At 40.9% G+C, this 14,689-nt stretch overlaps 1 protein-coding gene across 1 annotated transcript in view; it reads right to left on the reverse strand.

Moving 5' to 3' along the window:
- Positions 1 to 1,364: 1,364 nt before the first annotated feature.
- APOD (apolipoprotein D) overlaps positions 1,365 to 14,689 on the reverse strand; it is a 14,990-nt gene continuing 1,665 nt past the window's right edge. Inside the window, exons 2-4 of the mRNA XM_007948016.1 lie at positions 7,100 to 7,221; positions 3,668 to 3,756; positions 1,365 to 1,600 (exon numbers count right to left, since the gene is read on the reverse strand). Of these exons, the coding sequence (XP_007946207.1) occupies positions 1,365 to 1,600; positions 3,668 to 3,756; positions 7,100 to 7,221 (447 nt within the window). The remainder of the gene's footprint in view (positions 1,601 to 3,667; positions 3,757 to 7,099; positions 7,222 to 14,689) is intronic.

A 14,689-nucleotide genomic window follows, 5' to 3' on the forward strand; every position in this document is an offset into this window, starting at 1 on the left:
ATAGAATGGGTGACAGATAGCCAGCTCAACATTCTTAGGAATAACTGTATTTTACAAAAGTGCCCTCTGTCTGGTGTGGTGGGCCGAACTGGGGGCAGAAAGGATAAGGGTTTTCTTAAATACCTACATCCTCCTTACTGCCTTTTTGCCCAAAGGTTTTAAGTCTTTTTGAATTGTAAGCTGCACATTGAGGTCACATTTATTTAAATGAAAGTTGTACACATTAAAACATTAAGATCCTTGGAATTGTTGCAACTTTTTGCATAAAGCATTAAAAAGTCTTAAGTGCAGAAAGAAATTAATAGTTTACATTCATGTTAAAAATAAAGGCAAAAAGCTAATCAAGAGGCTTAAATGCCTATTTGTTTCCTAAAACATCAGTATATTGTAAATGCTGTGTGGGCTAAATGCAATTGCAGGGTGATAATTCTGAGGGCTTTGTGACTTTAATAGTCACCCAAGGTGACTCCTGGCTGGCTCCCTGAAGTTGGAGCCCCCAGAGACGTGACTGTACAGTATTGTGGCCATCCGGCCTTGGAGAGCTGAGCCTGTGCTTGAGCTTCCAGGACACCCTCCACATTACTCAACCTTTGGACTCATTGTGTTGGATTGTAATTTCGTCTTCACTTGTCGGTCTCCCTCATGAGACTGAGTTTCTGAGAGGACAGAGAACTTTTTTTCAATGCCCTGAATTCGGTTGGACTTCAGTAAATATCAGTTGAATGAAATACATGTATGCAAAAAGATTTTCTTTAAAAAAAAAAAATGCCCTCATTTCTCCCTCATAGATGCCCTTTTTCCTTTCACAGACCTCAAGATAGTCCCATCCTTCAGCCTGAATCTAAGGATCTTTTGATGAGATAGGCAAAGCTCCAAGGAAACTGCCTATGGGAAGCTCAAAACCCCCCAACAAGTGATTCCCCCAGAAAGTGTCTTCTGCAGGATGGGGCACCTGGATTCAGGTCACCAAGAATATGACTTTGTCATCAGCAGGAACAGGATTGTTACCTTTAAACAAGGACAGTTCAGTGTTTAGTTTTAGGCACATAACTGCTTATGGATTCTTAAGCATAAGATTATAATTAAAAACCCACAATAACTAATCCAATTCAAAATCTTCTGTGAGTACGGCATGTCAGCAAGTTTATTATCAGCCTGGTAAGATAACAACAAGGTGGTACATGGCCTGGGCCAACTTTTCTTGACTTCCCGTCCAATGGCTTCTGGTTGTCCACCTTCCTTTCTGGTATTTGAAATGGTTCATCATGGTTTGTTGGTTGGCTTTCATGGCGGGTAGGGTGGGGTGGGGAAAAGCAAAGCAAAGGAAGTAATAGGAAGTGGATCCAGCATTCTTTAGAGCCTTGTTACAGGAACTCGGGGCAGTTCACCTGATCTGTGATGGTCATTTTATCAATGGCAATGTTGTTGGAAGTCAGGATATCTTTTAGATAGGTCACTGTTTCCGGAGGGAGATAAGGGTTTCTTCCCAAGATCCAAACATGATCCATGTGAAAAAGCCAGATGAAAGTGGTACAGGAGTACACAAGGCTGTAGTTCTCATAGTCGGTGGCCAGGACCCAGTATGGTGCTGATGGCATCACTAAGAACCAGAGGAGGGCAGCATTAGGAGGGACCAGCACAAGAGAAACTTTCATCTCCAGGAAGCTGGATGCCAGACTCTGGGGTTCCATTTTTCCTAGATCAGTTGTTCTTAGCTCTGATTTCATGTTGGAATCATATGGTATCTTAAAATATACTAAGCCTATCTCTCCCCACCCTCCCCTGATTCTGATTCTGTGTGGTTGGTGCTTTGGAAAGCTCCCTGGTGATTCTAATGTGCAGCTGGAGTTAAGAATCATTGTCTGGATCCTTCCTCCCTGATAACAGGTTGGTCTCTGGAAGCCCATTGTTACTAAGGAGTTTAACTAAACCCTTTGGACTGAAAGGCTGTTCCTGGTAGTAATGTTTATGGAGCGGGGCACCACCAGTTAGCTAAGTGGAGTCAAGAATGTAAGAGCAGGAGTCCCAGGCTCTCCTAGTCTGTACCACTCAACTTCCTCCAGAACCTGTCTAAAGGAGGAGGCAGAGCTAATGTTTTGCTTTGTTTTTCCTGTATAATTTTTGAAAATCTGTCCACTCTTAAGAATATGGCAAATCAGTTGTTAACAGGTTATAAGCTCTTCCTTGTAACATGCTCTCTCTCTCTCTCTTTTTATTCTTTGAATGGCATCTGTAAAGTGTTGAAAGCCCAAGATAAAATGGGCCCTTAAGTGGAGAGAAGGTGCTCTGGTGGTACTGCAGTTAAAACACAGGGCTGCTAACCAAAAGGTCTGTGGTTCAAACCCAATAGCTGCTCCATGGAAGAAAGCTGAGGCAGTCTACTTCCATAAAGATTTAGAGCCTTGGAAGTCCTGTAGGACAGTTCTACTCTGTCCTATACGGTCACTATGAGTTGGAATTGACTCAATGGCAGTGGGTTTGGTTTGGTTTTAAGTGGAGAGATGGAGGATTTACCATATCCATTGGGATACAGAAATTTCCTCAGCCAGCCAACTTCCAAGCCAAAGAAAACCCATAGCCAGCTAGTTGCAGTTAACTAGAAGATACACCCACATGGGACAAAACTGTGCTTTGATCTCATAAGAATAAAATGTTTAGACACATATATAATCAGGGGTAATTTGCTTTACTGTTTTCAGGATTCTATTTCCTCCATTCAAAAATAATCCCTACATTTGTCAAGTCAAAATCAGATCTCAGCATTCAAGAAAGACCATGAGAAGTCTTTGGACAAAGGAGACAGTGTGGGAGTGGTTAGAGCTTTTCTGAGTGTCAGGGATGCAGCTGACTATCAGGAGGCAGTCCAGATGACCACCCACCCAGGACCCTCCTACCTCTGACTTTCTGTTTATAAATGCAGAAGGACACTTGGAGGCAGTCTGGACAGAATCTTGGACAAGACTGCAGGGCCTCGATTGAGTGTTGTTTCTAGCTTCCATTTTCTGGCACCATTGATGTCCTGCCTGCCTGACTCACTCATGAGAGTGTATGTTGATCATACATCTCCTATCTTTGAATTTTAGCTGCTTTGCATATTCCCACCTGAACTGAGAGCTCTACAGCCCTGAGAAATTTTTGGGAAAACATGTCGCTAGCTCTTCCAGAAGCAGCATGGTGCCCTACCCTGCACATACCTGGGCATGTGCATTTTGTCTTCCTCTCAGGAATAAATTTACCAGGTATCGCCTCTTAGTATAAAGCATTTCCACAACCCTCTCTTTACTACAAAACCTTAGCAACCTCCTATTACTTACAGAAGAAACTTCAAACTCTCTAGCATGACATCCAAGTCCCTCTAACTTTATCTGACTTAGGTCTCCTGCAGCTCATACCCTATTTGCTCCTGATCCAGGCTTCCCCTGTTGAAAGACCTGCTGTAGTTTTATTGTAAACTGTCTGCATACTTATTAGTATCCACACTTGGATACAAGCTCCATAAGGACAGGTGCCATGTCTGTTGTGCTCATCAATGCATCTCCAGTGCATGGCATGTAGTAGGTGCTCAACAAATGATTATGACACTCATATGTGACAGAAATGTTCCAACCCAGGGCATTAGCCTTCAGGGTCCTGTCCCTAAAATCTCTGGAGAGGAGTGGATACTTACACCAGAAAAACTTGACTCCCAGCTTGGCGGGCTCTGTGAGGTTAGCCTGGGTGGCCTCACCTTCAACTTGATTCAATGTTCCATCGGGTCTGCAATGAGTTTAAAGAACAAACAAACAAATGAAAGAGCTGAACTGTGAGCAGCCATATAAGGTGAATCTATTGAAGAGACCACCTAAGATGACTTGCCCAGGGATAAAGTTAGGAAGGTGGGGGGGGGGCGAGAATGAAAGTGGTGGGCGCAGGGAGGAAGTGGGAAGAGCTCTGTTGCATTGTGGGGATTGCAGTAAATGTCACGAAACACAATGTGTATGGATTTTTTAATGGGAAACCAATTTGCTCTATAAACATTCACCCAAACCACAATTTATGTAAATAAAAATCAGGACTTCATGCATGAAGGAAGCAAAAATCATTAAAAAAGATAGGAAAGAAAACAAAAAGCTGAACTCACTGAAAGCCAAAAAACAATGAAAGACAGGATTTGTGATGCTAAAGACCATAGCAGCCAGCACTGTAATGTTGGTGAAGAGTGGCTCTTGAAGACAGTCAGTCCCTGCTTCCAGTTCCCCGTCCTTACCTCTGTGACTGTCTCTGAGATCAAGCAGAGGAAGGCATTCTTAGAGTAATAAGAAGCAATCATTAAAATGCTGCAGGATTGAATACCATGTTAGGTCCTTCTTGAACTGTTTTTTTGGATTGTGCAATGGCCTAAGACGTCATTCCTGCTTCCAGTTTCCAAAGAAAGAGGGAGTAAAATAGAAGGAAAGAAACTAATAAGCAAAATAATCCAAAAAACAAAGAAATATTTTTTAAAAAAATGAGAAGGGGCCAAAGGGGGGAAAAAAAGAGACTGATTTAAGAACTGAAAAGAATGAAACAAAGGAAGTTGAGAGATCTGCAACCTTCCTCCCATCTTAGGCCCCAGTGACAGCTTGTGATAAGGTCTGTCCCACGAAGGAGTTTATATGCTTGACCTCTACAACCCTATCCAGTTCAACAAGCCTACAATAGAGTGTGGAAGATTTTGAGGTGGGCCAGGCAAAATCAAGTGGTGAGAACACATTTACTTTATTCTTAGGTGTATCCAGAGTTCAGAGATATTATGTGAAGACATGTGCATCTTACAATTGATGCCATTAATAAAATGGTTGTGTGTTTTAAAATTTGTGGTGCCTTAGAGTAGATGAAATACCTTTCACTTTATTGAAGGGATCTGGCCCTGTTTCTGGATAATTTCTAATAACCCATGAACCTGGGGGCCAAGCGCCCGGGGATGGAGGCAGTGACGGGAGGGTGCTTAGGCATCAGGTGTCCTTCCCAGGAGCTGCCTGCCCAACAGTCCTAGGGGATGGGAGGAGGAGGAGGAAAACAAAAAGCAGAGCAACAGTGTGTGTTAGAAAGGCAGGAAACTATGGTTAGTGGTGATAGATGTCTTCGAAACAGGCAAGGTAAGGGGGTTGGGAAATGTACTCTTGCTCCAGGCAGTGTCTAGGTTAAAACTGTGCTCTGCTACCAGGACCTCATGCTGTATCTGCATGTAGTAATTTAGCAACAAACCAATCTCTTCCTAATAGATGCTTTTTTTTTTTTTTTTTTCCATCCCCATTTATATTTTGCTCCTGAACAGTTTTTAAAACACCAGTCTCTGATCATAAACTCACAACTTTTTCATGGGAAAAATGCATTTGTATTTGGAAGAGTAGCAGCAAATTAACAATAATAACTAATATTTATTAAAAGATTATTACATGCCAAATACTGTCTAAGTGCCTTACATATGTGGCCTCATTTAATGGTCAAACAATTCTATGGAGGTAGGTTCTATTATTATTGCCATTTTACAGTTAATGAAACTGAGATCTAGAGAACTGTCTTAACTAAGCTAAGGTCCCATAGGTAGTCAGTGGCAGAACCGAAGTTTGAAGCCAGGCAGCCTAACTTCAAAGGCTGAACCTTTCAGCTTCCAACCCTGTGCCGGGTTTTTTGGCGCCCAAAGTCTCTGACATTGGCTAAGCATATGTCCTTGCTTTGACTCCTTGCCACACCTTTCACTCATTCTGACTGAGTCCTCCTGGAAGGAGAAATGACACCATTTCCTGAAATAACAAAACTTTTCCCATATGTTCTTGTATATCTTAAACAAGTGCAACCCCACAGGCAGAGCAATTGGATTTCTTAGACTAATAATAAATATATAGTTAAAGACGACTTACAATCAACTTCAGGAATTTCATGGGCTTCAGGACCTGTGTCATTGTCTGACTCTTGGTGTTAAAATAGGACAAAATATTTGAAATATATGTAACATATATAACGCACACCAAACTCAATGCCATCGAGTCAGGTCCGACTCATTGCAACCCCTCCTTGGGTTTCCGAGATGGTATCTCTATGGAAGTAGATTGCCCAATCTTCCTTCCAAGCAGTGGTTGGTGGGTTTGAACCACCAGCCTTCTGGTTAGCAGTCAAATGCCTTAGGCAGTACGCCACCAGCGTAGAATAGTGCCTTACATATAAGAGATGCTTAATAAATATTAGTTACTATTGTTTATTATGGGAGCTCTGGTAGCATAGTGGCTAAGGCACTTGACTGCTAACCAGAAGACTGGCGGTTCAAACCCACCAGCCACTCCTCAGAAGGAAGACGGGGCACTCTACTTCCATAGTGATACTGCCTCGGAAACCCAAGGAGGGGTCGCTATGAGTAGGGTCCGACTTGATGGCACATAACAACAACAACAATTATTTATTGTTGCTGTTATTGAGGGATGTGTAGGAGTTCTTACTGGGGCTCTTTCTCAGTTTATGTTTGCTTTCCAAACTGTGGATTTTGGGATCCAATATCAATTTGTTAGAAGCATTCAGTAATAGAAATGTACACTCCTACAGAACATTCTGTTTGCATAACTTAGAGGGTAACTACATATGTATTTGATTCTTGCTTGGTAAGAGACATTTTGTAATAGTTAAAGACACCCAGAGATGAAATCAACTGTCATGAAAGGCAATGAGCTCCCAGTTTCTAGAAGTGCCCAGGGCTGGATGCCCTCTGTCAGATTTTATAGAGGTGCTTCTCTATTGGTTTGGATGTCAGACAAGATGGTCCTTCATGTTATTTTTGCTTGTTGCAATGAGGACAGCAATGCTGTCACTTTGGATACAGCTGAATCCCTAGAGCTTTCCACAGGGTCTAGAATACAATAGGTGCTCAGCCAATGGTTATGGTGATGAAAGGGTGGATTCTAGTCCCCACTGCCCACCCATGCCCCTAAGTGCTTTCATCTCAGGACCAGCTGTGAGCAGGCTACCTAGACTCAGCACTGCTCACATGCTCCCTGAACTCGTCTACTAGGACATGAAGTCACTCCAGGACAGCACTCTTCAGGCTGGCGCTGGAGTGTGTGCAGTCTTTAAAACCACATTCACTCACCCCATCTCCTGGTTTATCACTTTGATGTTTCCGTTTTCCATTAGTGAGTAGTTGGCTTGGATGCAACTTCCCTTCTCAAAGCTCACTGGGATCTTCTCAATTTCATACCATCTTCCAAGATACTGCAGAGACAAAAAAAAGAGAACAAAACTCGTGGCTCTCTGGGGACCTGCAAACTCTTCTTCATTGTTGTCTTTCAGAAGCAGAATCCTTTCTTAGGGAAACCAGGCAAAATGGGCTGTATTGTTTCCAGTGGCAACTGCAGCAAGATATTGATTCAAATGGGAATAAAGCAAATCAGATGTGTGAGCATTGGTTGAATGCCACATTCTATTCCTAAAGTGCTCTTTATTTAGATGTGCTCTCAGTGTCCTCTTATCTTCAGTCAAAATTTAAACTCTAAATCTGTTAAAGGAGTGGGTTGGTCTAGGTGATATGAGGGGTCTTCCACTTCAAACATTTTATGATTCTACATGGCATCTGTGAATTTTGTACAAAACCAGATTATGTTCACTGTGGGGAGCTAGGACACCAGGGTTCGCTAAACTCTCCTCAAATGACCTTTTACAGGGAATTGGTCACAAAGGCTTTTGCCAGGTAATCAGGAGTTATAACACCTGTGTCTTTCTCCCACTGGATGCTTGCTCTCTGTTCATAATTTGAAGTGTACAGAGTCAACTTTAAAGGAAGTATGCAACTGTTCAGGTGAGGGTGATGGGAAACAGGCTCTCTCATGCTTTCACAAGTTGTCCTACCTAGTGACCATCCTGATTTACAGCCTCTGTGGAGGGCAATTCAGCCTAGCAATTTCACTTGCAAGAATGCATCCTTCTGATATAGGAAATGGCATGTGTACATGGTTGTTCATTACAATTATTTATAATAAGAAAAGAGTGGAAACAACCTAAATGAGCATTAGTAGGTAACTAGATTAAAAAAAAAAAAAATGAAGGCACTTAATGTCATATATTCTCTTTTAAAAGAGTCATATGAAATTATCCCTAAGATAAATGGGAAAAAAAAAAATCTAAAATGTATAGGTTACCTAGTGCTGCTCTGACAGGAATACACCACAGATGGAATGTTTGAACAAACAGGAGTTTATTGTTACAATTTGGAGGCTTAAAGTCCAAGTTCAAAGTGCCAGGCTGTAGGGGCTGGGTGAAAGCCCCTCAACCTTGCACTTCAGCTATACCTCCTGCTTCTGGCCCACTGAAGCTAGAGGCTTTTCTTCACTCAGACATCTGCTGGCTGCTGAGACTGACAAGCCCAAGGTTGACAAGTAAAAAGGCACAGTCCCAATGTTACCAAACCACACAGCAGGCCATTAATTCAAGCCCGTTGAAAGTCCCAAGGTCGGCAGAGCATGGCAGGCTGCTGAACAACAACTTGGCTACATGCAGGGTTTAAGCATGCCATAAGCTGGAGACCATTCCCAAAGCTGCTTCTTATATACAGGAAGCAGACTACATCTCTAAGACAGCTGCTCAGCTGCTTGTGGTAGATCCCACCATGGAGGTGATTGCCAATCTCATCATAGGGAATAACTACCACCAGCTGCCCAGCCACTCAACCAAGCCCAGCCAAGTTGACACACAAATATGACACAAAGTAATGCATTTGTTTGCATAGCTGATGTTACTTTTTGTGTGTAAAAATGGAAGAAAATATTATTATGTTAGTTTCCTATTGCTATTATAACAAATTACTACAAATTTAGCAGCTTGAAATAACACACATTTTTATCTTATGGTTCTGTAGGTCAGAAGTCTGACAAGGGTCTCCCTGGACTAAAATCAAGATGTCAGCACATGTATGTTCCTTTCTGCAATTTCTAGGGGAGACTCTGTTTCTTTGCTTTTTCCAGCTTCCAGAGGCCACCCACATTCCTTGACTTGTGGCCTCCTCCCTCCATCTTCATAGATAGCAATGACAAATCAAATCCTCACATTTCTGTCTCTGACTGTTCTTCCATCATCACACCTCTCTCTCTCTGACCACAGCTGGGAAAGATACTCTGCTTTTAAAGACTTATGTGATTAGATTGGGCCTGCCTGGATAATCTAGGATAATGCCTCATATCAAGGTCTGTTACTTTACTCACATCTCCAAAGCCCACTTTTCTACATAAGGTAATCATAAATTTCATGGATTAGGACATGGGCATCTTTGGGAGTGATTATTCTGCCTATCATAATTACATATATTAATATATATGCATGTGTGTGTATTTATATATGAAATCCTTGATATAGATACATATATATGTATCAAGGATTTCATTTTACTTGGATCCACAATCAATGCCCATGGAAGCAGCAGTCAAGAAATCAAAGTACATATTGCAATGGGCAAATCTGCTGCAAAAGGCTTCTTTAAAATGTTAGAGCAAAGATGTCACTTTGAAGACTAAGGTGTATCTGACCCAAGCCATGGTATTTTCAGTCAACTCATAAATATGTGAAAGCTGCAATAAGGAAGATTGAATAAGAATTGATGCCTTTGAATTATGGTGTTGGGAAAAATTATTGAATATATCATGAACTCCCAGAAGAATGAGCAAACCTGTCTTGAAAGAAGTACAGCCAGAATGCTCCTTAGAAGCAAGAATGGTGAAAGTGCATCTCATGTACTTTGGATATATTAGCAGGATGGACAAGTCACACATGGTTAAATAGATGTCAGTGAAAAAGAGGAAGACACTCAACCAGGGGGATTGTCACAGAGGCTGCAACAACGGGCTCAAACATGGCAACGGTTGTGAGGATGGTGTTGGACTGGGCAGTGTTTCCTTCTGTTGTACACAGGGTCGTTGTGAATTGGAACCTACTTGACAGCACCTAACAGCAACATATATATGTTCTTATATGTATAAATCATCTCCAAAAGAAACACAATAAACTGTTTCTACTGGTTGTCACTAGGGAGAGGAATTGGGGGCTGGAGTACAAAAGTGAAAGAGAAACTTTCCATGTGGCTTTAGAATTTTAAAGCATGGGAATACATGTTGTTGTCATGTGCCGTCGAGTCAGATCCGACTCATAGCAACCCCTCATTGGGTTCCTGAGGCAGTATCACTACGGAAGTAGATTGCCCAACCTTCCTTCCAAGGAGTGGCTGGTGGGTTTGAACCTCCAGCCTTCTGGTTAGCAGGCAAATGCCTTAGGCACTATGCTACCAGAGCTCCCTTGAGAATATATACACCTAGCCAAAAATTAATTGAAATTCCTTTAGAAATTTAGATATCTTTTACTCAACAAAACAAAACAAAAGAGAAATACTCATCTTCAAAAAGTCAGACCTTGAAAAGAGAGTACACTGTAAACAAGTGGCAGTATTGCCTTGGTCGCATGATTCTAGGCTCAACTACGTTGTTATGTGCCATGATATCAATTCTGGCTCTTAGCAGACAAAGTAGGGCATAGGACATAGTAGAAATGACCCATAGAGTCTCCTAGGCTGTAATCTTTGTGGGAGCAGATCACCAGGTCTTCTTTCCTGAGAAGCTGCTGGTGGGTTTGAACCACCAACCCTTTGGTTAGCAGCCAAGTGCTTACCCATTGTGCCAATAGAGCTGCTTGCTTAAATATACTCCCATGCTTAGGACCATACATTTTCCACTTACTTATTAAAGCACAATTCACAATTAAACCTACTGAACTTAACATTCAATTAAAACCCAAAGAATAGGATTAAAGGTAACTGGTTTCATAGGCATCCTCAAAAATTAAAAAAAAAAAAAAAAAAAATTCTCCATGTTATATTGTTGTTGTTGTTGTTATGTGCCATGTTATATAGTGCACTTACAATAGTTCTATTGATGTCAAAGTGAGTTTAAAATCCAGAGCATTTTTTCCCCAGAAATGGGGAAGATTAATTTTTTATCACGATTTCTCATAATCTTTCATTGTTTTACTGAAGACCTTTTAATCTTTGAGTTTATCTATATATAGAGCATGCAATGTTTAAAAAGAATCCTGGAAAAGAAGAAGTAAAACTATTTCTATTTGCAGATGCCATGATTTATATATAAAAAGTCCTAAGGAATCCACTAAAAAACTATTAGAAGTAATAAATTAGTTTAGCAACTAACTCACTCACTGCCATGGAGTCAGATCTGACTCATAGCAACCTCTCCTTGGGTTTCTAAGGCAGTATCATTATGGAAGTTGATTGCCCAGTCTTCCTTCCAAGGAGTGGCTGGTGAGTCTGAACAGCCAGCCTTCTGGTTAGCAGTCAAGTGCCTTAGGCACTACCTCCCCAGAGCTCAAGGTTAAAGGATAAAAAAGAAAAATTGCCATTGAGTTGATTCTGACTCATGGCAACTGCATGTGTTACAGAGTAGAACTGCTTCATAGGGTTTTCCTGGCTGTAACTTTATGGAAGCAGATGGCCAGGCCTTTCTTCTGTGGTGCTTCTGGATGGGTTCAAATTGTCCTTAAATTAGTAGTTGAGTGCAAATTGTCTGTGCCACCCAGGGACCTCAGAGGATAAAAGATCAATATATAAAAAGTAATTATACCATATATGCTTGAATAAACTGAGAATGAAATTAAGAAAACAATTCTATTTACAACAGCATCAATAGAATAAAATAATTAGGAATAAATTTAATAAAAGAAATATAAAACTTGTACTCTGAAAAGTACAAAATATTGTTGGAAGAAGTTAAAAAATAGCTAATTACATGGGAAACATGTTCATGGATCAGAAGATTTAATATTGTTAAAAATGGCAATACTTCCCAAATTAATCTACAAATTTTACATAATTTATCAAAATTCCAGAGTGCTTCTTTGCAAAATTGACAGACTGATCACAGAATTCATACGGAAATACAAAATACCCAGAATAGCCAAAACAATCTTGAAAAAGAACAAAATTGGAGGATTCATACTTCTTGACTTCAAAACTTACCACAAAACTAGACTGTGTTTTTACACGAATAACACATGTGTTATACAATTTTTGCATGGTTGTGCAACCCGCTTGTGCATTAACTTCCTATGCATACTGTGCATGTTAAATGCACGTGAGTGTTATTTACATGGGCATGTTATTTGTGAAAAAATATCATAATACTCTGTGGTACTGGTGTAAGGATAGACATACAGATCAATGGAATAGAATTGAGAGTACAGAAATCAACTCACATGTATAGCTAATTTATTTCTGACAAGGGTGCCAATGGATGGAGAAAAATTGGATTGGTTATATATTGCTGATGGAAATGTAAAATGGTGCAGCTGTTTTAGAAAACAGTCTAACATTTTCTCAAAATTTAAACATGGAGTTTCTATGTTACTTAGCAATATCACTCCTGGTATATACCCAAGAAAATGTCCCAGGATGGCACAAATGGTTTGCTCTTGGCTACTAACTGAAAGGTTGGTGGTTCGAACCCACCCAGTGGCACTGTGGAAGAAAGGCCCGGTGATCTGCCTCAGTAAAGATTACTGTTGCTGTTGTTGTGTGCCATCAAGTTAATTCTGACTCATAGCGACCATATAGGACAGAGTAGAATTGCCCGATAGGGTTTCCTAGGCTGTAATCTTTATGGGAGTAGATCACCACATCTTTTCTCTTACAGAGTGGCTGGTGGGTTTAAACCACTGACCATTTGGTCAGCAGCCAAGTGCTTAAACACTGTGCCAATAGGGCTCCTTTCAGTAAAGTTTATAGCCAAGAAAACTCTATGGAGCCTAGTTCTATTTTAAAATACATTGGGTCACCATGTGTCAGAATTGACTTGATGGCAATGGGCATGTCCCCAAGAGAAATGAAAATACATGTTCACAGAAAACTTATATATGAATGTTCATATCATCATTATTCATAATAATCAAAAGTGGAAACAATTCAAATGATGAGAGGACATAATAAATGTGATCTAACCCTTATAATAGAATATTATTGGGCAAGAAGAAGGAATGACATATGGATGTGTGCTACAACTTGGATGAATCTTGAAAACTTTACGCTAAGTGAAAGAAGTCAGTTGCAAAAAACCACATATTGTAGATTCCATTTCTATGAAATTTCCAGAATAGGCAAATCTATAGAGACAAAAAATAGATTGTTGGTTGTCTAGGGCTGGGAAGGTTGGTGGAAATGGAAGTTACTCTTAATAGGTATGGGGCTTCTGTTTGAGGTGATGAGAATGCTCTCAACCGGATTGGGTAATGATTGCAAAATTCTATTAATGTATAAAAGGCACTGAATTGTACACCTTCAATGGTGAAGTTATGGTAGGTGCATTATATCTCAATAAAGCTGTTACTAAAAAAAAAAAAATCCTGCTTTAATTCTCATAGGACTTTCATAAATGCAGATCAATTATAATTACCAAAGTGCCTTGGGATTGTTACCTAGAAGATAAAGTGTAAGTCAAATTCCCTGGATCTTTTCTGCAAAGATTCCTTGTGGTCCACTGGTTAAAAAAAACTAGAGGAGTAAGTCAATGTAGAATTCAATGTCCTGTACCACTCCTTCTTATGTCACCTGTGTGAGCTCCCAGCCGTACTGATCTTGCCCACCTCAGGCTACAAGCCCTCTTTCCTCACACCTCTACCTAGTCCCAACTGCTGAGAAGACCCAACACTTTTTGGCACTGAGGTGTGAGTGACTGTTACCAATTTCAATATATTTGTTGCCAAAAGTATTGCTCCTTGAAAAAACCCTAACTTTCTTCTACTAAGGAGAGGAGATCTTAATGGCAAGTTTCTAGGCATGAGTTAGTGGCACTGGGAGCCTTTGAGTCGTGACATCCAATAGCTCCCACTTTTGCTGCCCTCTCTCTCTGCATCACACATACATGTTGGAAGGGCTGATCCCGGAGGAAAGATCATATATGGAAGAGCTCATTATACTGATATCTTTTTAGTGCAGGTAACAATGCCCCCTGAGGAGTTCTGGCTTCCCCCTAGGCCCTGTTAGAGTAGCCCTTGGCATTCTACATTGCTGGGAAGCATAATTTTGAATCCCACTCTGCAGGAACTAGCTGTGTGATTAGTATAGGTTACAAGGTCTCTGATATTTCAGTTTCCTCAACAGTAGAATGCAGATAATAGTACTGAGGCAGCTGCTGTTGATCACCCGTCCCATCTCTTCTCAGCTCACCTCTGAGTTTCTCTCAGGCATGGTGGACAATTCACATCCACACTGTAGCTTTCCACCTTGAGTCCTGGTGTCTCTTTCCTTCTTTGACCAAAAGTTTTCCCAGTGTCATGGGAGCTCCCAAGGCTACTGCGTCTGTCAGCAGGACAATCAGAGGTGCTTTCTACACATTTCCTCAGAGGGTTCCAGCAGGACTGAGCTCCATTATTCACTGAGTAACCCGCTCATGAACTTACTCTTTATTGCTTTTCTGTCTTTCTTGTCTCACTTTTCGCACATGCCCATTCATACTTTCTGGGATTATCTTCTAAAAACTATCTGCCCCCAAATTCTTGGCTTAGAATCTGCTTTGGGTAAAGAAGTGAGAGCCATGGCAAGAACAGATATATGCACACCCATGTTCATCGCAGCACTATTTACAATAGCCAAAAGATGGAAACAACCTAGATGTCCATCAACTGAGGAATGGATAAC

The sequence above is a fragment of the Orycteropus afer genome, unplaced genomic scaffold, assembly GCF_000298275.1.
Source record: "Orycteropus afer afer isolate SDZICR_OR568_19922 unplaced genomic scaffold, OryAfe1.0 scaffold00198, whole genome shotgun sequence".
Lineage (NCBI taxonomy): Eukaryota > Metazoa > Chordata > Mammalia > Tubulidentata > Orycteropodidae > Orycteropus > Orycteropus afer.